The 23,656-nt window shown below is 54.0% G+C and overlaps 1 protein-coding gene across 4 annotated transcripts; it reads right to left on the bottom strand.

Moving 5' to 3' along the window:
• Window positions 1-4,651: 4,651 nt before the first annotated feature.
• FGR (FGR proto-oncogene, Src family tyrosine kinase) lies at window positions 4,652-23,316 on the bottom strand. 4 transcript variants are annotated; one of them, XM_045898332.3, is made up of 13 exons: window positions 23,119-23,316; window positions 15,688-15,750; window positions 14,528-14,757; window positions 13,927-14,029; window positions 13,021-13,119; window positions 8,977-9,080; window positions 8,580-8,729; window positions 7,704-7,859; window positions 7,447-7,626; window positions 6,864-6,940; window positions 6,467-6,620; window positions 5,551-5,682; window positions 4,652-5,440 (listed from the first exon to the last, which is right to left on the bottom strand). In XM_045898332.3, the coding sequence occupies exons 3-13, from the start codon at window positions 14,742-14,744 to the stop codon at window positions 5,232-5,234; spliced, it is 1,581 nt and encodes a 526-aa protein (XP_045754288.1). In that variant the 5' UTR covers window positions 14,745-14,757; window positions 15,688-15,750; window positions 23,119-23,316; the 3' UTR covers window positions 4,652-5,231. The 4 variants fall into 4 exon arrangements, with proteins under 4 accessions (XP_045754288.1, XP_045754290.1, XP_045754289.1 ...); XM_045898334.3 differs by having other exon boundaries at window positions 14,528-14,754; XM_045898333.3 differs by lacking the exon at window positions 23,119-23,316 and adding an exon at window positions 16,315-16,483.
• Between the last annotated feature and the right edge of the window lie 340 nt (window positions 23,317-23,656).

Raw genomic sequence — 23,656 nt, 5'->3', positions numbered from 1 at the left:
GTCTTCCCCTCCTCAGGATGGGAACAGCTCAGAGCTGGGGCCCAGGAGACCGTGGAAGCAGGAAGCCCCTCCTCATTGTGGTACAGTGGGATCTAAGGCCCCTAGGCCCCCATTATCCCTCCTCCTGGGCTAGCCCCTCCTCCTCGCAAGTCCTCCCACATTCCTCCAGGCAACAGGAAACCCCAGCTGCAGCCCAGACTTCAAACAGCTCCTCCCTCTGGGCAGGGGGTGTGGGAGGAGAGGCCAGAGGCCAGAGGGCAAAGGTCAGCTTTGTTCCTGTTGGAGGTGGTGAAGGACGGGGTGGGAGGGGGGATGGGGACACAGAAGGGGGCAGGGTAGGGCCCTTGACAGCCACACAGTGTATGTGTGAGTGTGTGAGTGTGAGTGAGTGCCTGTGCGTGTGCGTGTTGTGTGTGTGTGTGAGAATTCCTAGGTCTGTCAGGGTATGGTATGTGTGGTTCTCACTGTCAGCCTGTGTCTGGAGGTAATTGTATGTCCTTGGTTTCCCTTGGGCTCCTGCATCTGTGTGTGTATCAGTATGGATTTGTTGGTCTGTGGGTGCTCAGCCTGGGATCCCACTGATATGTCTGTAGGTGACATCACATGTGTCGATATGTATGGTTCACAGACCTGCTCAAAGCTATGTACCCTCCTATTAGTGTGACCTGGTGTGGTTCTTTGCATCAAGAGGGGTATCCCTGTCCTGCCTCTTCCCCTTTCCATCCTAGCTCTGCCTTGGTCACCAGAGGGTTCCTTCTGAAAAGTGAATCTGACTTTGTTACTCCCCTGCTCAAAATCCTGTGGCTTCCCATTGTCCAGGGCTTAGAATACTAGCCCAAATGCTTGGCAGACATGACCCATGCCTACCTGGTTATCTTCATCTTTAGCCACAAACGCCCCTCAAATTTTACACTCCAGTCACGCCTACCTCATTATAACTCCTTGCACGTCCCATTTCCTGCCTCTGAGCTCACTTAATTCTGTCAAGTCTAGAATGTCCTTCTCTTTCTTCTCTATCAAGCAAACTTTTACTCCCTTTGCAAGTCTCTGGTGAAGCAACACCTCCACTGAGAAGCCTTCCAGACTTCCCCGTCCAACTGAGTTAGGACCCGACCCTGTTCTCCCACACACCCTTTATCGTCATTTTCAGCCTGTGCCTGTCCTATTCACCTCACTACCATTAAATTGTGAGCTCTCTGAGAGCAGGAACTGTGCCTTGTCTCCCATCCTGTGGTGGGAAGTTCCTAAAGGGATCTAGTCTTCCCATCCCCAAAGTTTCCTAGAGTTCTGGGTGTAGTACCCAGAATGGACACTAGAGGGAGTATGGATATCACTCACTGCAGGACCGTCGGGGGGTGGGGGGGAGGGGGGGAGAGAGAGAGAGAGAGAGAGAGTGTGTGTGTGTGTAAAATGGGGGAGAGAACTACTGGAATGGATAGTAGGCCCATCCAGCTCAGTACCGAAACAATAGGATCCAGGATAGACACCCCCAATAAGTCCTGGCCAGGATCCAGGATAGACACCCTCAATAAGTCCTGGCCACCCCCCCAATTTCTTCTGTGACTTTTCTCTACAACTCAGGAGGCATACCCCTTGGATTTTCGACTCTTCTGCTTTTTGCCTCTAATCCCCCAACCTTCTTCTTCCATGCCTCATCTGCACCCTCACTCCTCCTATACATAATTATTTGCACTTGCCTGACTTGGCCTTGCTCTACCATATCTCTGAGCCTTTGCACATGCTGTTCCCTCCATGGGAGATGATCTCACCCTCCGGCTGCTTCATAAGGCAGACTTTTCTTTCATGTCCTCCAAGAAATCTCCCTTGGCCTCCAGACTGACTTTGCCCCTAAGTGTTGTAATCATTTACTGTTCTGCCTCCTGGTCAGGACTAGCCTACAGGAGACATCAGTAAATGTGTGAAAATTACTAAATGACTTGGTTCTTTTATGAATATAATCTTCGGGCATATATGGGGCTACTCCAGACCCCTATCTACACCATGCCCTCCCTGAACTTGACTCTGGGTTAGTATTATACGTTCCCATGCTGCTCCATCAAATAAGGGAATATGACACAGTGGGATGCATGAGACTTTGAAGTCCAAGGGCTCAAATCCTGACTCTACCATCCAGCTGTGTGACCTTGGGCAAATGTTGTAGCCTCTCGGAGTCTTCATTTCCTCTTTTGAAAAATGGGAATAATCATACTGCCGCACAGCCTCGTGGTGAGGATCAAATTAGATGATGCATGTGAAACACCCAACGTTAGTCAATTAGGTGTCCTCCTCCCCCACCATGAACTTGGAAATAAAATTGTCCTCTGAGTCTTAAGCCAGTAAAATCTACACAGCATCACAGAGAAGAAGAGCCAGGTGGGGGAGTGAATGAGGCGAGAGATGGTTTTGTAAACGACTGAAGAGTTTTGTGAACGGTAGAAACCGCAATCAAGGTGACCCGCCTGTAATCTCAGGGAGGCAGGGCCAGGATGTGATTGAAATTGAGAAAACAGAGGCCTAGGCCTAATCAATTGCATTGTGCTCTATCAGAAGGGAACAGAAGGATGCACAGAAAAGGGGGTGCAAGGGAGAATTCATTCGGCTGCACCAGAGGGAGGGTAGGAAACCAGTAGATACAGGGATTCCAGGCTCAGGTGGCTCTGGTCTCTGCTGTGGAGCAACGAGGGCCTGGCAAACTCCAGGAGATTCACTATTCTGCTAGCTCATTTAAACTAAATAGGTGTCCAGGTACCAGGCATAGCCCCCTTTGAGAGGCAAGAATATTCTGGTCCCAGGAGAAGACTATAGAGAGCTATAGAGACTAAAAACACTGATTTTGGAGTCAGGGGACCTGGTTCAAGCCCCTGCTCTTCTACTTAAAAGTACTTACTTCACTGTGCCTCAGTTTCCTTACTAGTAGAATGAAGATACAACAGCCTGCTCCTCATGGGGTCCCGTGAAGCTTCAACGGCGGCGAGCACTTAGCAGGACACCCAGCATAGAATATGTAATTTGTAAAGGGTAGTGACAGAGAGGGCGAACACGAGTTGAACATCTTATTGCCATTTCACAGAGGAGGAAATTGAGGCTTGGAGAGATTAGTAACCTGCCCCAAGTCACACAGCGAGTGAGTGGTAGAGGCGAGCTGCACCCCAGGCACTTCAGCCCCAGAGCTGTGCGCTTACCCGCTTACTCACGGAGGCGGACACATTCAGCCTCTGGCTCCTGTGGCAGGTTCTTGTGAGCTTAGTCGGCCAGAGACGGGCTCTTCGGAAGCCACGGCCCCTGAGTTCAAGTGTGCAGAGCTAAGGCTCCCACCCCTGTGACACCTCTCTCAGCAGCCACTTGGCCTCTCTTCATCTTACTGCTCCCATTCAGCGGTCCCCAGCACAGAGCTCAGCACAGGGAACTCAATCTGCATTGGCCACCTTGTCCCCTTTCCCTAGGATACTCAACGTAGGGGGATTTCCAGGGAACCTTTCTACCAATATCTAGAGGGAGGAGGATCCTCCAAGTATCTACCTGGGGCAGATAAGATCTCTTCCCAAAGCCCAGAGTCCAGAAAGATCATGGGCCTCGGTTCAAGTCCCAGCCCGGTCACATGCACCTGTGTGACCTTGGTACATCATGTAACCCTGGAGCCTCAGTTTCCTCATCTGTAAATGGGGGCTGATCATAGACCCAGACTCAGAACTGGATTAAATGAAAAGATGTATGTAAACACATCTGGCATGCAGCACTTAATAAGTGAGTTATTATTATTACTGTTTCTCCCCAGCCTGGCTGTGAACTCCTCCAGGACAGAGACAGGTCTTGTTCATGTTTGTTTTCCTGGGGCCTTGCCAAGCAAAGGGCCCTTCCCAGAGTTAACGCTTAGTAATAGTTTGCCAGTTGCAGCCATGATTCCTAGCTCCCAGACTCTTGCCCCCCCAACCCAGTCCATTCCCTTAGGAAGTCAGGGGTCCACGATTTCCTGATGGGAGATGTGGGAACCCTCATTCCCTGTTCCTTTTGTTTCCACTTGGAGGCACATCAGCTGCCAGAGTCTCTCAAAGTGGCAGCAAGGACACGGGACAATTCTTCATTGCAGAGGCTCATGGCAGGTTGTTTAGTACCCCCAATCCCTGCCCACTACCTGCCAATAGGAGCCCCCAGTCCTTGTGACCCAACAAAACTGCCTTCAACCCTCTCCAAAGCCCCCTAGGGGGCAAAGTTGCCTGGAGTGAAATCCAATGAGCTAGACTAGCTCTCAGGCCTCTCTCCCTTCCCCTCCCTTCTGTCTTTTTTGGGGGAGCTACAGAGAGTCCACTGTGGTCTTCCCCACTGCCCCCGTCAAGAGGGGCCTAACAGGTTCTGCTCTTGTGCCTGTGATGAATGGTATATCTGCTGAAATCAAGGAGAGAATTAGCAAACCCTTTGCACACAGATTGAAAGCCGCTTCAGTCATGAAGGGGACATTTTGAGCTCCAATTGCCTATCTTCTGTATCCATCTCTCAACTTGTCCTAAACTCACATGAGGACAAGCATCAGGACTTCTGGGTATCCCAAAACACACTCTCTCGCCTCCCCCTCCTCCCGGCAGCCAAAGCAGTCACAGTCACCTTCCTCTGGCCACCGTTCCCCCTAACAGAAGGGATTTTCATGGCTCAAGGATTCATATTGTCACTTTTCTTATTTACAAAAAGCAATAAACACACACATGATTCAGAGAGGCAGTGAGCCCTCAGCAAGCCTCTCCCTCACCCTGGGCTTTCACCCTAGTCTGGGACCACAGTGTCCACCCAGCAGGAAAGGGATCCAGCAAAAACTTTCCCTGTCTTTGCAACTTACAGACACAAGAGAATTGAGTAGGAGGTGAATTCAGGGTGGGATGATAGGGTAAAAAAGCAGGGATAGGAGGTAAGGGAGGGAAAGGATATACAGTTTTATAAATAACTAGACAAGGTCTGAGCATTTCTTTTGGGGGATAGGTGGGAAGAGAGTCTAGAGGTAGGAGCCTAAGTGGGAAAGGGAGAAATAGTGCTTGGGGCCTGAGTGAGGGATGATCTCTAAGCCTGGACTGGCCCCATCTTTAAAAATGAGTGGGTTACCCTAGATGGTGTCAAGAGCAACCTGCTTTTTCTGACACGGTAAGACCCTATAGGGTTCTAAGCCTGGGGGCTTTGAGACCAGAGCCCTGGAGGTTGGAAGGGATTGGTGGGCACCCCAGAAAGGTGGTGGATGTCCAAGCAGGCTATGTCTGATCCCCAGGCTGGTACTGGGGTTCTGTGGAGGTGAAGTAGTCCTCAAGGAAGGACTGCAGGTACTCGAAGGTAGGCCTCTCCTCTGGGTCCAGACGCCAGGTCTGCTCCATGGCTTCGTACAGGGATACTGGGCAGCCTGGGGGGCATGACATGTGGTAGCCATGCTCTACCTGCTCCAACACTTCCCGGTTATTCATGCCTGGAGGGAGGGGCTCTGTCAGTCAGGGGGCCTAGCCCCTCCCAAAGAGGAAACCAGGAGGAAGCCCTTCCCTTGACGCCCCACCCTTCCACCTCCCCACCCCAGCAAACCTGGGTAGGGGACTCGGCCCTTGCTGATGAGTTCAGTGAGCAGGATCCCAAAGGACCACACATCTGACTTGATGGTAAATCTGCCAAAGAGAGCAGCCTCTGGAGCTGTCCACTTGATGGGGAACTTGGCCCCTGGAGAGATTGGGAGAGAAGGGGAAGTCATCGAGGAGGCCCCTAGGAACAGCTGGATTGAGAGAATGGCATGTTGGGGCGCCTGGCTGGCCCAGTCAGAAGAGCATGTGACGTCTGATCTTGGGGTCGTGAGTTTAAGCCCCATGTTGGCTGTAGAGATTACTGAAGTAAATAAACTTTCAAAAACTCACAACCCTGAGATCAACAGTTCCATGCTCTTCCGACCGACTGAGCCAGCCAGATGCCTCTGCCAGGCACTGTTTTAAAGTGATTTATAGGCATGAACTCATTTAACCTCGCAAAAACCCTGTGGGGTAGATACTATTATTATCCCCATTGTACAGATTGGGAAAAGGAGGCACTGACTCGTTAAGCAACTTCCCAGATCACATAGCTTATTATAAGTGGCTAGGATTCACTCCCAGACATTCTGGCTACAGAGTTCACACCATTACACTTTATTGTTTTTCCCTTGAGAATTATAGTAGTGCCTGGCATATAGTAGGTGCTTGATAAATATCTGTTGACTTACTTTTCTCTGAATACTTTCATTTTATATATGAGAAAAAAACAGCTCACAGAGGTTAGGTGACTTGCCCAAGGTCACTTGGCTAGTAAGTAGAGGAGCTGGGATTCAAACCTAGAGTTGCCTCTTCTACTACATCAGGATGGGAGTATCCCAGATGGTCTGGGAGTGGAGGGAATGGTTCCTGAATATGTGGAGCCCCGTGACAGCCCCTTGGTGCACTGGGGAGCTCTTGGAAGGTGAAGAGAGGAAGGGCACCTTGCTGGGGGTTGTACTCATCATCCTCAATGAGACGGGCCAGCCCAAAGTCAGCGATCTTGCACACCAGCCGTTCCCCAACAAGGATGTTGGCTGCCCTCAGGTCTCGGTGGATGTAGTTCATGCGTTCCATGTAGGCCATGCCCTCAGCCACCTAGGGGGGCCAAGGTATGGAGAAATGGGAACACCATGGCTTGTGTGAGAGATCACTTGAAAACCCCACTTTCCAGATGAGGAGACTGAGGCTCAGGGACGGGCAGTGCCCTGCCTCAGGTCGCACAGATGATCCAGTGAATGGGACTGTATGTACTTCCAGGGGGCAGGTGTTTGAGGGCACAGGGATTTGTAGAGGTTCATAGGAGGCCAGTCTGAAATAAAGGCTGGTGTCCCAGTTTACCTGGGCTCCCATGTCCACCAACTGGGGCAATGTCAAATCCTGGCCTTCCCGGTCCTTGAGGAACTCCAGCAAGCTACCTGAGGAAAGGAACTCAGAAAATCAGCAGCAAGACTACCCCCAGCTCCAGGCCAGCCTTCCCTCGCTTGGCTCCGCCCCTACCCAGTTCCCATTGCACAGAGCTTGGCCCCGCCCCCTGTTGCCCGCCCTTGCCCAGGACTCGCTCTCACAGACACCCAGACTCTGCCCACAGCTCGTTTCTTCTCCTCCTCCGTCCCCCTAGACACGCCCCACTCAGACTGCGCCCCAGATCCTTCCCCATCACAGATTCGGTCTTCATTCGTCCAAGCCCCACCCACCAGCTGAACCGAGGCTCCGCCCCCAGCCCCCGCCTAGTCTAAACTTGGACCCGCCCCCACTCCCCGGACTCGCGTGGTTTCACTCATCCCGGCCTCCCTCTCGGACTCTGCTCCAAGTCCCCTGTCCCATCACAGATCGCCACTCAGGTCCCTCCCCCAGAGACGGCCATCTGAACTTCGCCCCAAGTCCCGCCCCCCCGACTCCGCCTCCTGACCCCGCCCCTCACCGTGGCACATGTACTCGGTCACGATGTAGATGGGCTCCTCCGACACCACCGCGTACAGCTGCACCAGCTTGTCGTGCCGCAGCATCTTCATGATCTGCGCCTCCGCCAGGAAGGCCTTCGGGGACATGGTTCCCGGCTTCAGGGTCTTCACCGCCACCTTCGTGCTGCCGTTCCACATGCCTGCCAGGTGGTCGCGGCTCGTCAGCGCCGGCTCCCCGATGTCCCAAGCCCTCGCCCCGCCCCCGGGACCTCCGTACCGAGCCACACGTCCCCGAAGCAGCCGGTGCCCAGGCGGCGCTCGAGCGCGATGGAGCTGCGGCTGATCTCCCAAGCGTCCTTGGCCAGGCCCATTGTCTGCGGCTTCATGGTGGTGCAGGCCACCTTGAGCAGTTGGCATAGCCCGTCGTTCACCTCTGAGGAGCAGGGGTTGGTGGTGGTGGTGGGGGGGTGTTGAAGGTCGCAGGCAGGCCAGGACACCCCACACATTCCTCATCCCATCTCATGCACACACACAACGCCCCCCTCCCCACACCTACCTCCCCCATCAGTGGAAAGAAACTAGGAACGGGTGAGGTCACAGGCTGGGGCAGAAGGCAACCTGACCCACTGAGTAGGTGAACATGTTGGTGCCCAGGGAAGGAGGTGGCACCCAGAGGGAGAGATGATCCCTGCAGGGACCTGTGTCCTTCCCACAGGAGGTGGCCTCCAGCTGGGCCTTCAAGGTTAAGGTGGGACCCTGACAGGTAGAAATGGGGTTCGGGATTCGAGACAAAGGTGTGGACATGAGGCCCTCACCCTTCCATGGACCTCACCTTTGGCCTAACTCACTGAAGCAGAAACTTGGGCATTGATTCCCAGCTTCCTCTCAACCCTACAGCCCATCCTCCAAGTCAGGTCTGTTGGGCCTCCTGCCCCGCTAGACATTAGGGGGCGCCCTTTGGACGTCCACAGCCTCACACCTGTTTCCTCTGGAATCCGACGGGGCAGGATCCTGGGCTGGGAACCCAAACACTTGGTTCCAGTTATGCCCCAGCCCTACAGCTTTGGGAGCCCCTTTCCCTCCCTGGGCCGAATTCTCAGCGGGTCGGCTCAGGGACCCAGAGCACACACCAGCCCCAGAAGCCAGCCCTCACCAGTGTAGTGCTGCACCAGCTGCTGCACCGAGTCGAACTGGGCCCGTGTGGTGATGTAGAAGCCACCCGTGTCCAGCTTGCGGACTTTGTAATGCTTCACGTGGTCGCCTCTGGCCTGGTCCCAATCCCGGATGGATAGGGAGTAGGCACCTGTGGGCAAGGGTCACCTGCAAGTCTGCTTTCCTCCTCGCTCTCCATCTTAGAGCCCGAGAAGCCCAAATGCCTGGGGACTCGGAACTTGGATGGCCACGCACCCCCTGAACCCAGTCCCAGTCGTATCTCTGGTCCTCCACCCCTGTCCCAGTCTGGGCCCGGGCCCTGACCCAAGCCCCTCACCACTGCCCCCAGCCCCACCCTGACAGTTGGGCCTCCCAGTTGCCCCTTCCCAGGCCCCCACCTTTGGTAGTCTCACTCTCACGAATAAGAAAGGCCCCCCGGGGGTTCCCTGGGGAGAGCAGCTGCCTCTCGGCATCCTTCCTCCCGATCTTTCCAAAGTACCACCTGTTGGGAAGGGCCAGCAAGAGTCAGAGACACGCAGTTCAACCCCCAACTCAGCCTCCTAGGGCAAACCACCTCACTAGCCAAGATTCAATCTCCTCACTCGCGAAACGGGGCTCCTACACCTGCTTCACAGCCTGATCATGAGAAGCACAGAGACGGGGAACGTAGAATGCTGGGCTCGAAGTTGGTGCCCAATAGGTTAGGCTTCTCCTCTCCACTCTCTGGGTTTCTCTTCGACTAAAATGGCTAAGACCCCAGTCGCTAGTGACCTCATCAGGGTGCTACCAAGTTCCTTAACGCATCTCACTACTGCTTCGTCCGTGGGCTCATTTTGTAGATGCGGAACCTGAGGCTCAGAGAGGGGAAGTGACCTTGTTGCAGGACTGGTTGATGAGGTCTACCTGAAATTCTTTGCTGCTCAGCCTAGTTCTTTTCCCACCACCCAGGCAATCTCTCAGATCCTTCTTCCCACAACCACCCCTACCCTGCGACTTCCAAACAACAGCCTTTCCTGCCTCTCTCCCCCTCTTTCTGACTGCTCCTGCCTGGCTCTGACTGCTGTTTTTCCTCCACTCTCTGAAATTTGGATGTTCTTACAAGTCTCGCCTTCAACCTCAGGTGTCAAGCGTTCCTGTTCTGTCTTGGATATTCTTCCTGGGACTGAACTGTGGCCTTAAATCCACTGTGAACGTACACTGGGGAGACCGAATGGCCCCGGAGGCACCACGGGAGACTCAGATGTCCTTTGATTACTAAATTGGCCAGTCTGGGGCGCCTGGGGGGGCTCAGTCGATTAAGGTTAAGCGCCTGCCTCCGACTCAGGTCATGATCCGGAGGGTCCTGGGATCAAGCCATGTGTCCCAGAGCCATGTGTCCCATGTGTCAGGCTTCCTGCTCAGTGGGGAGCCTGCTTCTCCCTCTCCCTCTCTGCCCCTCCTTCCCTCCAAGCCGCCCTCCCCTTCCCTTATGCATGTGTGCGCTCTTCCTCTCTCTCTCTCTCTCTCTCTCTGCCCTTCCCCACCATGGGTGTGTGCGTGCGCGCTCTCTCTCTCAAATAAATAAAATCTTTTAAATAAATAAATAAATAAATAAATAAAGCGGCCAGTCCACACCTGGGTACTAGGCACAGTTTGGGGAACAGGGAAGGCATTGGCAAGTGGAGGGGTGTCCAAGCGGGTAGGCAGGATGGGGAAAGAGGAACTATTGAAGGACTGTGTAGACAGGACACACTCCCCAAGTTTTTTCAAAGCCCTGCCCCCACCCATACCCATGATAGTAATTACTTCCTTAATAGTTAACTTAATAATAGCAGTGCTTATTTTATGTCATGCGCTGCTTTAATACATATTATATTCATTTAGTTCTTTTTTTTTTTTTTTTAAGATTATTTATTTATTTATTTGACAGAGAAAGAGAGAGCCACAAGCAGGGGGAGCAGCAGAAGGAGAGGGAGAAGCAGACTCCCCGCGGAGCAGGGAGCCCAACATGGGGCTCGATCCCAGGATCCTGGGATCATGACCTGAGCCGAAGGCAGATGTTTAACCGACTGAGCCACCCAGGTGCCTCGGTATTTATTTAGTTCTTATAACAATGTTGTGAGGTAGGTCCTATTATTAACTCCCACTACACAGATGAGGAAATGGAGATATCTAGTGGTTAAGCAACTTGCCCAAGGCCACACACTCTTAAGCTATGTTGCCAGAATAGGAACACAAGTTGTCTGCTCAAGGGCCTGCACTCTTAACCACAACACTGCTCTTAACCATGACATGGCAGTGAGTGCCTCTCAGGGCTCGTGACACTACCTCTAAGTTGTGGATGCAAGCTTGAACCCCCCATACCTCCCACCTTCTGCATCATCACCCTTTCTCTCCTCCATGACTCCTACCACTTTTCCTGGATGAAGGCCTCACCCACTCTGAGCTCAGGACCCCAACCACTCCCCTCTGCTCAGGGACACCTCTCCCCTACCAACCCGCCCCTACCTGCAGCCTCTCCATCCCACCAACCTCTACATAGGCCCCCATTTCTTCCTTCCCCCCCAAAAAAACTGTTCTAAGCCCTAACTTGCCATCAACATTCTGCTATATCTCTCACCTTCCCTTCACTTGAAAAAGCACTTCACACTTGGGTCTCCACTTCCTCACCTCCTACTCCCTCCCAGGCTCTGCTGTCTGGCCCCCACCCCCACCCTCATACAGAGAGATCACTCACCAAGGTCACCCCTATTGCCAAATCCAGTGGCAGCCTCTGACACTCCCTTTCTAGTTTCCTGCAACCTCTCCTCCACCCGCCTCTTGGCTGTTCTGACTTGGCTTGGCCTGGTTTTCCAACAGCAACTTCTCCTTCGAGGCAGCTTTCTCCAAAGGTGGGTCCTAGGGCCAATCAATCTCTTTCTCACTCTCCTCCCCTTCCTTCACCCTCCCATGCAGCTTTAATTGTCACCTCCACTCTGGAGAGTCCCAGATTTCCACCCCAGCCCAGTGGTATCCTCTGCAAGAGCCACAGCAAACAAAGAGCCTTAGTGCCAACTAGGAAAAGTTGCCCCTTCCTCTGGGCTAATTCAGTGGCCTCGCTTGGCCTGGGTTGGGCCCCTCTCATACAAAGTACAGCCTAATCCAATTGTTGGCAGTGTCTTCTACCTGGGTGTTCCTCTCTGCGAACCTCAACCCAACAAGTCCCCCCACCAGAACCCAGATACCTATACCTTCTCCTGTGTTTCCCACTTTAGCAAATGGCACCGTCACCCACTCAGTTCCTCAAGAAGACTTTGGGTCACCCTTGATTCCTCCCACACCCCAAACACAATGGCAAATTAGTCACCACGTCCTGGTGACTCCTACTCTGCAGTCTCTACAATCTTTTCTTTTCCCATACATGTATGTATATGTGCACATAGATTAAAAAGTTTTTTTTATGAGCCTCAGTTTTCTCATCTGTAAAGTGGGGACAACAATAATATCAATAGTGTGACTATGAGAATTAAATGACTCAAGGTGGGTAAAGTCCCCGTCGTCATATCTCAGGTTATAATGGTACACCATGAATGATAATTCCCTGTCTCCTTAACAGAATTAATTCTTTTTTTTTTTTTAAGATTTTATTTATTTATTTGAGAGAGAGTGTGTGTGTGCCAGTGGGGGGAGGGGCAGAGGAAGAGGGACAAGCAGACTCTGCTCAGCTCAGAGCCAGATGCAGGGCTCTATCCCAGGACCCTGAGATCATGACCTGAGCTGAAATCAAGAGTCGGATGCTGGGCACTTCAGTGGCTCAGTCGGTTGGGTGTCCAACTCTTGGTTTCCGCTGGGGTCATGGGATCGGGCTCTGTGCTCAGTGGAGAATCTGCTTCTCTCTCTCTCTCTCTCTGCCCCTCCTCTGCTCATGTTCTCTCTCTCTAAAATAAATAAAAGAATCTTAAAAAAAAAAAAGAGTCTGATGCATAACTGATTGAGCCACTCAGGCGCCTCTTTAACAGAATTAATTCTAAGTAATATCCCCTTGCATTTGTTTAGCATTTTACAATTTTTTAATAGCTCATTATGCTGTTGTTATCGCTGAGAGTCAATATGTATAATGCTTTGCAAGTGCAGCCAGACTATCTGGGTTCAAATACCAACTCCACCTACTTACTAGCCATGTGAACTTGGGTAGGATATTTAATTTCTCTGTGCCTCACTTGCCTCATTCATAAAGGAGGATAATATTAGTTCCTAACTCTGTTAATACACAGAAAGCACTTTGAATAGTGCCCAGAACATAGGACGTGCTACATAAATATTTACTGTCATAAACATCATTATTCTCTTCTCTTATTCTCACAATGTCCTCACAGAAATATAGGTAAGAAGATAGGCTGAGTGGGGCTGTGACTCAGAGGTGGCCTTGGACTCCAGGGTCCTGTCCTGTCCTTAGGGATAGCCATCTCCCACCCCCTACTCACTCTTCGGCCTGGATGGAGTCCACAGGGGCCACGTAGTTGCTGGGAATGTAGCCAGTTTGTCCGGAGCTGAGAGACCGGGCTTCCCACCAGTCACCCTCACTGCAGACACAGGACACAGGGAGTCAATGGCAGCCCAGCCCCCTGGAGCACTGGGGCCAGGCAGGGCCATGCGAAGGGTCAGGTGGAGCCTGCCAGCCCCTCACCTTAGACACACACACACACACCCCAGGGCTTTTGTCTGTTCTGCTCTCAGCCACTGAAGCTACCCCAGGAGAATTTTCCCTGCAGAAGCAACATGTCTGGGGATGTGTGGGCCTCTTGGCTTTGATCTATGGCTCCTCAGCTGGGCTGGGATTTGGGTGGGCAGCGGACAGCTAACTCAGTTACTTCCCCACTGAAATCCTCCCATACCACCAGTGACTATATATTGCCTTCTGGATAAAATCTAGATTCTTCAACATGACTTAAAAAACCCTGCAGAATCCGTTTCCACTTGCCTCTCTAGCTTCTGCTCTCTCCATTCTACACCTCACACTTTATGATCCACCTAGACTGAATGACCACTTGGTGGTTTCCGGAAGTCACATTTATTCTCATTCTCACTCTCTCTTCCTCTTTTCTCACCTCTTCTTTCAACATCTATTGATTTTTTCTAGTCTCACCTTAGAAGTCACCTCCTCCGGGAAGCCTGCCTTGATCACTAGCCTCGAGACCATATTTAGTGTTCTTTCTGGGCCCATATGTCCTCATGCTCCCCCTACATAGTAATGATTACTCAGAATTGTTACTGTCCTGTATCTGTGTCCCCAGCTAGGCTGGAGCTTTCTGAGGGACCAGGTAAGATTCCTCTCTGGGTCCTGCTACCAGCCCCGGCCATGTCCTGAGCCGGGTGGCCTGGTTACTTACGTGTTGTTCAGGATGTGGAACTTCTCACCCTTGGTGAAGGTGAGGTCATCCTCTGTCCGGGCCTCATAGTCATACAGGGCGATGAACAGGGTCACCCCAGTCCCTGCAGAGTCAGGGCTACTCAGCGGAGTAGGGCATGGGGCAGGGGGTTCCAAGGGACCTGCACACTGCGCCCCCCCCCCAGTCCTGTTCCCCAGCCAGGCTCTGTGCCTCCCCACGGCTGCAGTGCCTGGCTCCCAATGGCCTTTGGAGTCCAGTGGAGTTCTGATTTGGGCTTCGCAGCTTGGCTTCCCATGGATTCAGGGCATATGGTTTCCAGCCCATCCCTCACACCCTGGGGAGTCCCCAAGTTACCCATTCCTCCTCTTCCTCGCCAAGACTTCCCACTTGGGCCTGTCATCAGGGTCCCTCTCTCAGATGGGAACAGAGCTGTCTTCCCCTCAGACCGGGATTTCTGAGGTAGGGCTGTACATTCTCCCTCAGACTGGGCTCTGAAAGTCGGTATCTCCCACATCATAGTGGAGCCTCCTAAAGATGTCTCCCTTTCCCCCAGGTTCTCCCAGGGGCCAGGCAGTGCCCGCCTCCAGCCCACTAGACTCACCGGAGATGCTCCTGATGGCGCCCCCATCAAGGAAGGCATGGCTGGTGGACTGAGTGGGGAAGTTGTAGTTGGGGATATGGGCAAAGGAGGACCCAGTCCGGGCCTGAGTAGGGTCAGGGCCATAGCGGTCTACAGCCCCACTGCCCCTGAAGTCCCTTTCCAGGCCAACATCCTCCTTGAGCCCCGGCTCCAACTTCTTGCAGAACACACAGCCCATTCCAGGCGCCCTGCTACAGAACGGGGTATGGCTCACTCTGGGGCCCCTGCCACATAGGCCCCCCACGTACACGTGCACAAACACACTCACGCAGGCATGCAGATGCCCTCTCGGGGTCCTCCCCGGTGAAGGGTAAAGGTGAGGCAAGGCTACCTTTGGGTCTCCCTCCCAGCGGCTGCCATATGTTTGCAGAGAAAACGTATACCCTTCGTGGGCTGGTTTTCTGCCTTGGGATGCTGCTGTGTTTATTGATAATCTATTTTTGCCTCCTCTTGCTTCAATACGTTGTGTTTTTGTGACTTCTTCAGAGGCTTGCATATGCGTGTCTTTTGTGTGTCTCTAAGTATTTGTGAGTTTGCCTGTGGGTGTGTCTGTGTGTGCAGCCTCCCGTGAATGTCTGTGTGTCTGTGTGAGTATGAGTGTGGGTACATGTCTCCGTGCATGTGATGGCCCTGCGTGTGTTCGTGTCTTTCTGTGGAAGTGTGTATGTGTGTTCCTGTGTGTGTGTGTGTGTGTGTGTGGATCTCTGTGCGAGTAGGTGCCTCTGTGTCGGTGTGTATGACCACGTGCATAGCCCCGTGTGGGTGCATACGCGCCTGTCTGTGTGTGTGTCTCTGCGTGAGTATGCGTGACTGTCTGTGTGTGTGTGTCTCCCTCTGTGTCCGTGCATGTCTAGGTACCGAGACATGTTTGCGTGTGAGTGTGTGTGAGGGCTCTTTGTGTCTGCACCTGAAGAGTCCCTGCAGAAGGGGATCAAGGCCATTTCCTGTTGTGGGTCCAGCCTCTGGCCTCTCAAGCTGTCTCTCTGTGGCTCCCCCATCTGTTACCTAGCAACAGGGCTCTTGGAGGAGGAGGGGGCTGTGATGAGTTGTGGGGCTCAGGAAGGCCACCTCACCCCCTTTCCTGGCCCTGAAAGCCCTCCATCCCCACTCTCCCCACTCACCCTTCAGGCCCCTACTCCTGGGTCAGCAGGGCTGCGGCATGGTCCTTGGGGGGGGCCCGAGACCTGAGGGCGAGAGAGAAGGACATGGAAGATGAAGCCTCGGCCAAGGTTCCCGCAAGCCAGCTGTCAGCTTCTGCCCTCTTCAGGAAGCCAGGCCTGGGCTCGGTCCCAGCATGACTTCTGCCTCCATTTTCCTTCCCACCGCCCCTGGCGAACTTACACATCTACCCTCGCACAGGACACACCACCCACACCAACTCTCTCACACTCATATCCACCTGACACACCAACTCACCAACACACACCAGCACACTAACACAAACAAACTCTCACACAAGCCCAAGCTCAGATGCACAGGCACACACACGCACGCATACGTAGGCACACGCGCTGCCTCTGAGGGTGACAGACTCCTACTCAGATACTTATCTTTTTGTGTTAGACCCACCGCTTTCATTGGATTTCTATCAAGCCATGCCCAGCTCACTCACAGGCCCCCTCCCCCCCAGTCACCGGCTCCTAAAAGCGAGCCTTCCTCTGCATACTGCCTCTGCTCCCACCCCGGGCTCCGTAAGCCCCCGCAGCCCCAGGGTTACGGCTGGTGGCAAGGTGAAGGTGGACACCTACCTCCAGAGCTCGCTCCTATCCCCACACCAGGTAAAGCCCCAGGTCAGAAGCCAGGGCCACCAGGATCCCTTGGGGAGCCTCCACGCGAGCCGAGACTTTCCTGAAAGCTATGTCCTCTGAGCAACAGGGCAGGCAGATCATTGAGCAAGGCCCCACCAGAAACTCTGCCATTGCAACACTTAGAGAGGAACTGCTGGGGAGAGGGTTTCTTAAGATGTGAGAGGAATGGAGAGTGGTAGGGTGGGGCCAACCCAGTGAACCCTGATTTCCCCCAGAGGGGCTAAGGACCCTTGTGACAGGTGTCCCCGCCTTGCCTTTCTTTTTTTTTTTTTTTTTTAAAAGATTTTATTTATTTATTTGAGACCGAGAGAATGAGAGACAGAGAGCATGAGAGGGAAGAGGATCAGAGGGAGAAGCAGACTCCCCGCTCAGCAGGGAGCCTGATGCGGGACTCGATCCTGGGACTCCAGGATCATGACCTGAGCCGAAGGCAGTCGCTTAACCAACTGAGCCACCCAGGCGCCCCCGCCTTGCCTTTCTTGACACCCAAGTCCAGTTCCCTTATGGACGTCCTCCTCTTCTCTCTGGGTCCTGCTCCTCCTACTGAGTATACTCACCTCTTCCAGGAAGCCTTCCTGGCTCCAACCAGATCCAGCTGCCTAGCCGATGGCTCTGTCACATCAGTGCCCTGACCTCTACTCTAGACCCACCAGCCCCTCTCGCTCGTCACTGTAACTGTTCTCTGGTGTGTGTAGGGGAGTGACACCCATCTGGTGAACGGCGAGGCGGGCTGTGGTGAGAGCCCTAAAATAGCCTATGTTCACTAAGCCATTGCTGTGATCTTCACCTCGGGACCCCTCCCCTGGGGTGCAACCACTGTGTCTGAAAGGCTCCAAGACGCTGAGGGCTGGTCAGGGCCAGGGAGAGGATTCAGGTGGAGGTGGGGGGCATCCAGGACGCAGGGCACGAAGGGATTTCAGGCACCGAGGGGACCGATGGGGGTAAGATGAAAACAAAGGTTACAGGGTGAGAATGGAGGTCTTCTCACGGGAAGACACCGACCCATCGCGACCGGCACACAGGGCCTACACCCAGATGCACACAGCCCTCCTGACACATTCTGGGACGCACACATTACCTCAGCTACACACAGCTCCTCTCTAGACAGACATCTTCAAGGATAGCCACATCCGCACACACGGACGCCCCCGGCCCTCACCCACCTACACACACACGTGCACACACGCACCACCTCTCCACGAGAACAGTATAGACAGGATTTATAGCGCTCACTAGGTGCCAGCCACTGCATTAAACACTTGACATACACGACTGCATTTTATTCTCATAACAACACTCTGACGTATTACCATTATTGATAAGGCAACTGAGGCACGACGAGTTTTAGAGACCAGCCCGAGGTCACACACATGATGAATCCTGACATTTGGCTCCAGAATCTGAGCCACTTCTCTCCATCTTCTGGTCACAGACACGGATAATTACAGCCATTCCTGCCAGCACTCACAGAGGTCCAGAGCCCCCAGACGGACACACCGAGATATACAGAGCCCTCTCCCAAGTCACAGACCCACACAGAGCACCCCTCTAAAAGAGACACAGATTTGTACAACCTCTTGGGTCCCCACATCGATACAAGGTTGCCACTTCCAAAAATACCCAGATAAATATCACCACAACATTTTAACTTTTTTTTCAATTCTTTTTTTCAAGTAGGCTTTAGACTCAACGTGGGGCTCGAACTCACAACCCCGAGATCAAGAGTCGCATGCTCCACCGACTGAGCCACCCAGGCGACACCCCAACCACAACATTTTTAAGTCAGCCTAATGGGAGTCCCAAATTCTGCATGCTTGGAATGGGGTTGGGGTGGGGGGGTTCAGAAACGGTGAGCCTCTGAGGAGGAGGCCGAGGGTTCTGTGGGCTGAGGAAGAGCCCGGGCAGGGCGGACAGTGTGGGGAACAGGCAGTGGGGAGCAGCTCTCAGGACTTGGCACTCCCCAGCCTGCTGGGGACCAAAGTCCAGGGCTAGGCAAGGCTGTCTGGGCACCAGTATGCTGAAGGGGTTGGGGAGATGTGGGGTGAGGGGGTGGGGCACAGGGTCTGGCATCTGCATGGTCCAAGGCATTGGTGGGGGGGCACGCTGGATGTGACCACACTCACGCGGCTTTGTCAGAGGAAAGAAAGAGATGGGAGAGACAGAGAATGAGAAGGCAGAGACAGAGAGACAGAGACAGAGACACAGAGAGACAAAGAGCAACCCAGTGTGGTGTGCTGGCATACTGACTCTCAAAGGGAAAAAAAAAAGGCCCTGAGTTGTAGCATTTGCTGATTTCCGTTGTATAAATATTCCCACCATGGCTGATTTCAAGTAACCGAGGTGACTTCTTGAACACTGCGCTCGGAAGAGATTCACACAATCAGCTCCCCAGAGCCAGCTCCAGCAGCTCGCTGCCAGGAAGGAATAAAAAGAAAGAGACAAACAGAGACAGAAATGAGAAACAGAAAGACAACAGAGATACAGAGACCGAAAAAGAGAAAGGTAGAAATTAAGAGAAACTCGGGGAACTAAAGAGTCAAAGGCAGAGGAGAAAAGGCAGAAGCAGCAGGTTGGGTCCTCTGTGCTCAGGCATCTGCAGACAGATAGCCCCTAGGACTCTCCGTCCCCGGCCACCTCAGATCCTAAGTGGTGCCACCAACTCTGTGGACAGTGATTTGACTTCCTAGAAGTCTGGGTGGCAATAACTATTAGTCTAAAATTTCTAATTTATTAAATACTTAGTGCCTGGCATTGTGCCAAGCAATTGCCATCCATGATCTCATTTAGTTACCCCAGGAAGTAGCTTTTATTACTACCCATCTTTTACAGATAAGCAAACTGAGTCGCAGAGATCACACAGCAAGGGGAGGCTTAAACGCCATCCCAATCCATTTGGCTCCAATCCCACTCTAAGCACTGTTCTATTTTGCAGCCCTAGCAGAAGCAATAATGCGTGTCCCTTCAAGAGCACCTACAACGTGCCAGGCCCTGTGCTACATGCTCTTAGTCCCCCTTACAGCCCAGAGAGGGGAGGCCACCAGCGGTCTGGTCACTGCAGGGACCCGGGTCTGTTCATGCCTCTTAAACATCTGGTTGATAGGAGTTAGAGTTAGCTTCCAGAGCCTCATCTGTGTCAAGATCAGGTTGTAGGTAGTAGAGCTGAGGTCCACCCTGGACCAGGGTGCTCCTGACTTCAACATCTCCCTCTGTGTGGCCCTCCCCAGCTCTGTTCTTTTACTTTTTTTTTTTTTTAAGTAAGCTCTATGCCCCAGACGGGACTTGAACTCATGACTCCCAGATCAAGAGTCGCATGCTCTACCGACTGAGCCAGCCACGCACCCCTATTCTTTATATGACACTATTAGCTCTGGGACTCTGGATGAATGATATCAGCCCTCCGAGCCTCAGTTTTTGCATCTGTACCTTCAGTGCAGCTGCTGGGAAGGCTCGAAAAGACGTGCCTCTTACCCAGTGAACAGTGGCCAAATGAGGCTGAAGACCGTAAGCAGCAAAGCACCAGGACCATTAATTCAGGTCCAGAGTTCGGTTCACACCGTGCCTGTGCTCTTCAGAGCCCACGCAGGAGGTCACGCTGTCCCTGACGAGTATACGTCATATTTCCAGCCCACGGCCAAGTGAACATACCACCCCTGCCATATGGCAGCGGGCCACTCAGCGGGGAGTCTGCCTCCGGCTTAGCCCTGCTCCTCAACATAGGAGCCCCAGGCCCACCCATCCTTTCTTGAGGTCCACACTTCCCGAAGCCATGTCAGGGCTTTGATGTAGACCCAGGATGTCCTGTGCCTCCTAACCCCTGCCAAGTATCTGTGGGACCTGGAGACAGATTTAAGCTGAATTCTACCCGGCCTGACAACTAGCTTGGGGAAGTCGGTTCACCTCTCTCTGAGCTGTAGCTTCTTTGCCTAGAAAATAGGAATATAAATCTCTACCTCATGGGGTTGCTTCTGAGCATCAAATGTGAAAGCACCAGGCACACAGGTGGTGCTCAGTGAACTTTCACTTCCGCTCCCTTCCCTTGAGGAAGGCCCCTCCGCGCCCAGGGAGGGGGAGCGGCAGGGCGGAGAAGAGAAGCTCCCAGGGTGAGGTGGGAGTGCTGAGCTTGTTCAGTTGCCTGGGGGATTTCAGAAAGAGGGAACTGGGACTTTGGCAGCAGCAGAAAACCACCATCCTGCAAGAGTTCCGGCTACTCTTGAGGGCTCTGCGCTGCCCAGGGGCAGGGCCCAAGTCTCAGCCGCACTGCGCCCCATGCCCTCATGGAGACCGGAGCCCTCTGACTGAAGGCTTCCATCCCCTCACCCACAGAGGCCCTCCGCCCCTCACTGAACTCCAGTGTCTCTTACTAACCCCCAACTCTTTCATGGAGGCCTCGCCTCTCATTGAACCTCTAACCATCCCACACCATTCTTTCTTGAGGCCTTATAACACCCCACCCCTAACACCCAGGGCCTAAGAAGACATACCCCAGTCTGATTATACCACTTGTGGGCCAGGTGTGGTGGGGGCATGTGAGGGAGGGGCCTTAATCTTTGCCACACTAGCTTTATCCCCCACAGGATTCCTGAAGGTGTCAGCTGAATTTTCTCCACTTGTGTGGGTAAAGGTGGTTTCTTATCTGTTGCTGAGAAGTCACCCACCAGCTTCTAAGGGTCTGTAGGTATTCAAGATTTTGAGGAGATGGGAGCCATGGGTGGTCCAGGGGAGCTGAGGGAATAGGAGTCTAGATTCTAGTGCGGCCAGACAGGAAGCCTCCTCCCCTGGTTCCACCTTATATCAGCCCAAATCCTCAAACCAGGTGGTCTGCTGGTCTGCTTGGTGCACAAAGGGCCCCGGCTTCTCTTTCCCCAGCTCTGGGGTCCCCCTACCCAGCCTCCCAAGGTCTGGCCACTTCCTTTGCCACATTAGCTCCAGGTGGCTGTAGAGAACATCCAAACACCCACACATATGCTCACAGGCTCATGCTTATTCACTCAAAGCCCAAACCAAACTCACAAACACTCTGACACCTCACTCACAGCTTCAGGCCGACTGGGTTCATGCAGCCCATGACTGCCACACCTCCCACAGTTTGCCAGCCACCCACTCCCCTATCCACAAGGCTACAAGGGGTCTAGTAGGGATGAGGAGGGAACTCCGGCCTCAGCTCTGGCTACTTCTTTCATCACATCGGGGACAAGATGCTCTGGATTCCGAGTCCCTACTTTGGCTCCGTCAGTCCTTGACTGCTGAACCTCCCTCTTCCTATCTGTGAAGGGAGAACAGAGCCCTGCTCTCCCACTACCATCACAGATGGAAGGATACCGAAAGAGTCAGGGGTCACTGGGTGTGGTACCACAGGGGTTGGGGACAGACCTCAAACCTGCCAACTTTCCCAGTACGGGACTTCAACAGATCTACAAACATTTATTTATTAGATGTCACTCGTGTGCTGGCCCTGGAGGCCCTGACAGGCTTTCTGTACCCCCTCCATGCTTTTGAGAAGGCGAAGGAAAGGATCCCCCCTAGGTCAGTAATAACTCTTAACCCTCCAGGACACTGCAAAAACTGCTTTCTAAACACCTGATTCTGGGGATTTGGGATGGGGTGGGGGGATGGGGGCTGAGTACGGTCAAAGGTAATTTCCCCCCAAATTCAAATGAGGAAAATGAGGCCCAGAGAAGCCCTGTAACTTGTCTATAAAGTCACACAGCAATCAAGGGCCCAGCCTGGCTAAGTCCCTGCGACTGCAGATCCTCACGCCAGGATGCCTGAACCGAGCATCATTGCCTTACCCTTCTGTCCAGAAACCTGCCCTGACTGAGGACCCAAAATGGGGGCGGACGGGGTACCAAAGGGGGCTGCGTGGGCAACGCGCCCAACAGCAGCGAAGCGTGAAGCGCGGGGCTCTGCCTCTCCACCCTCTGGTTGCTACGAGACAGCCTCTCCGGGCAACTGCGGTCAAAAGCAGGATTTCCGTCGGGGCTGCCAGCAATTCCCGGATCCCAGGGGGAACGTGGACCGAGACCGCCACTGGGGGCGGGAAGGGGGCACCCAGAGAGGCCCATCCCTGCTGAGGGCGGGGACTTCCCCAGGAAGCCGGGACCCACGCCTCCAGCGCCTTGGAGGAGTCCCCTCGCCATCCGGGACCCGCCCACCAGCGCGGGGGCGGGCGCGTTAGGGGGCTGCGATTTTGGCAGCCTCCCCGCCCCACCAGACCCCCGGAATTGTGCCCCACATGCTGCATCCTCCAGAAATGGTTCTCCTTGACCTCCTCCAGCCAACTCCCTCACCTGGTCCTCTCAGCCCCACCCCCACACCTAGTTCCCCTCTTCCAGAACGCTCAGCTTCTCCCCAGACCCTCCCTTTCAATGTCCCCTCAGTTTATTCCCCAGCCCCTTTGGGAGGGTCTCCTTAGTCCCTCTCCCCTGACTCAGCCCCCTTCCCAAATTCTATTAATTTCACTCTACAGGTTCCCTCCGTTTTTTCCTACCAGACCTTTTTAGGGGGTCCCTTTAATCTGCTTTCCTCATATTCCTTCAGCCCCCCTCCCCAGATTTTATCCGTTTCCTTCTCCAGGTCTCCTAACTTCGCCTCTTGAGGTCCTTTTCGGGGGTGAGGTCCCTCCTCCTCCAGTTCAGCCTCCCCCCCCTTCCCCCCCCCGCCAGCCCCAGCCGTCCCACCGGGGCGCGGGCGGGCCGGAGGCGGGGCGCCGCGCGGCCGGTCCGGCCCCACCTGACGGCCGCCTACCTGGTCCCCGGGGAGGCCGCCTCGGACGGACCCCAGGCGAGCCGACCGGGCTCCCAGCAGCCGCGAGTGCAGACGTTGTGGGGGACGGGGGGGCGGAACTGGGGAGCTGCCGGCCTCTGACCGCCGCCCGCTCTGGGCCGGGAGGAGGAAGCCGCCTCGGACTTCTCTTATTGAAGCCCTGCGGCGGCGGCGGCGGCGGGGAAAACTCACAGTCACGCCCCAGCCCCAAGCCGGCTGCCCGAGGGGGGAGGGGCCCCTCAGATCCCGGGCCCGCCCGCTCCCCCTTCCAGCCTCCCCCGGGCGACGGGGGGTTGGGCTCTCCCAGCCCTCCCCCTGCACCCCAGCGCCTGCCCCAGACCTGAGCCCCCAGGGCAGCCTTCCCAAAGGTCCCCTCCGAAGGGGCAGGTTCCTCAGCCCCAGAAGCACCTGCTGTTTTAGACTGGGTGGATTTCAGGTTAAGAAGCAACTTTTCTCGGGCGCCTGGGTGGCTCAGTTGGTTAAGCGACTGCCTTCGGCTCAGGTCATGATCCTGGAGTCC

The sequence above is a fragment of the Mirounga angustirostris genome, unplaced genomic scaffold (genome assembly GCF_029215605.1).
Source record: "Mirounga angustirostris isolate CCGP_5_RB_7025 unplaced genomic scaffold, mMirAng1.0.hap1 SCAF_4, whole genome shotgun sequence".
Taxonomy (NCBI): Eukaryota; Metazoa; Chordata; class Mammalia; order Carnivora; family Phocidae; genus Mirounga; species Mirounga angustirostris.
This window is presented reverse-complemented; position numbering and strand designations above follow the sequence as displayed.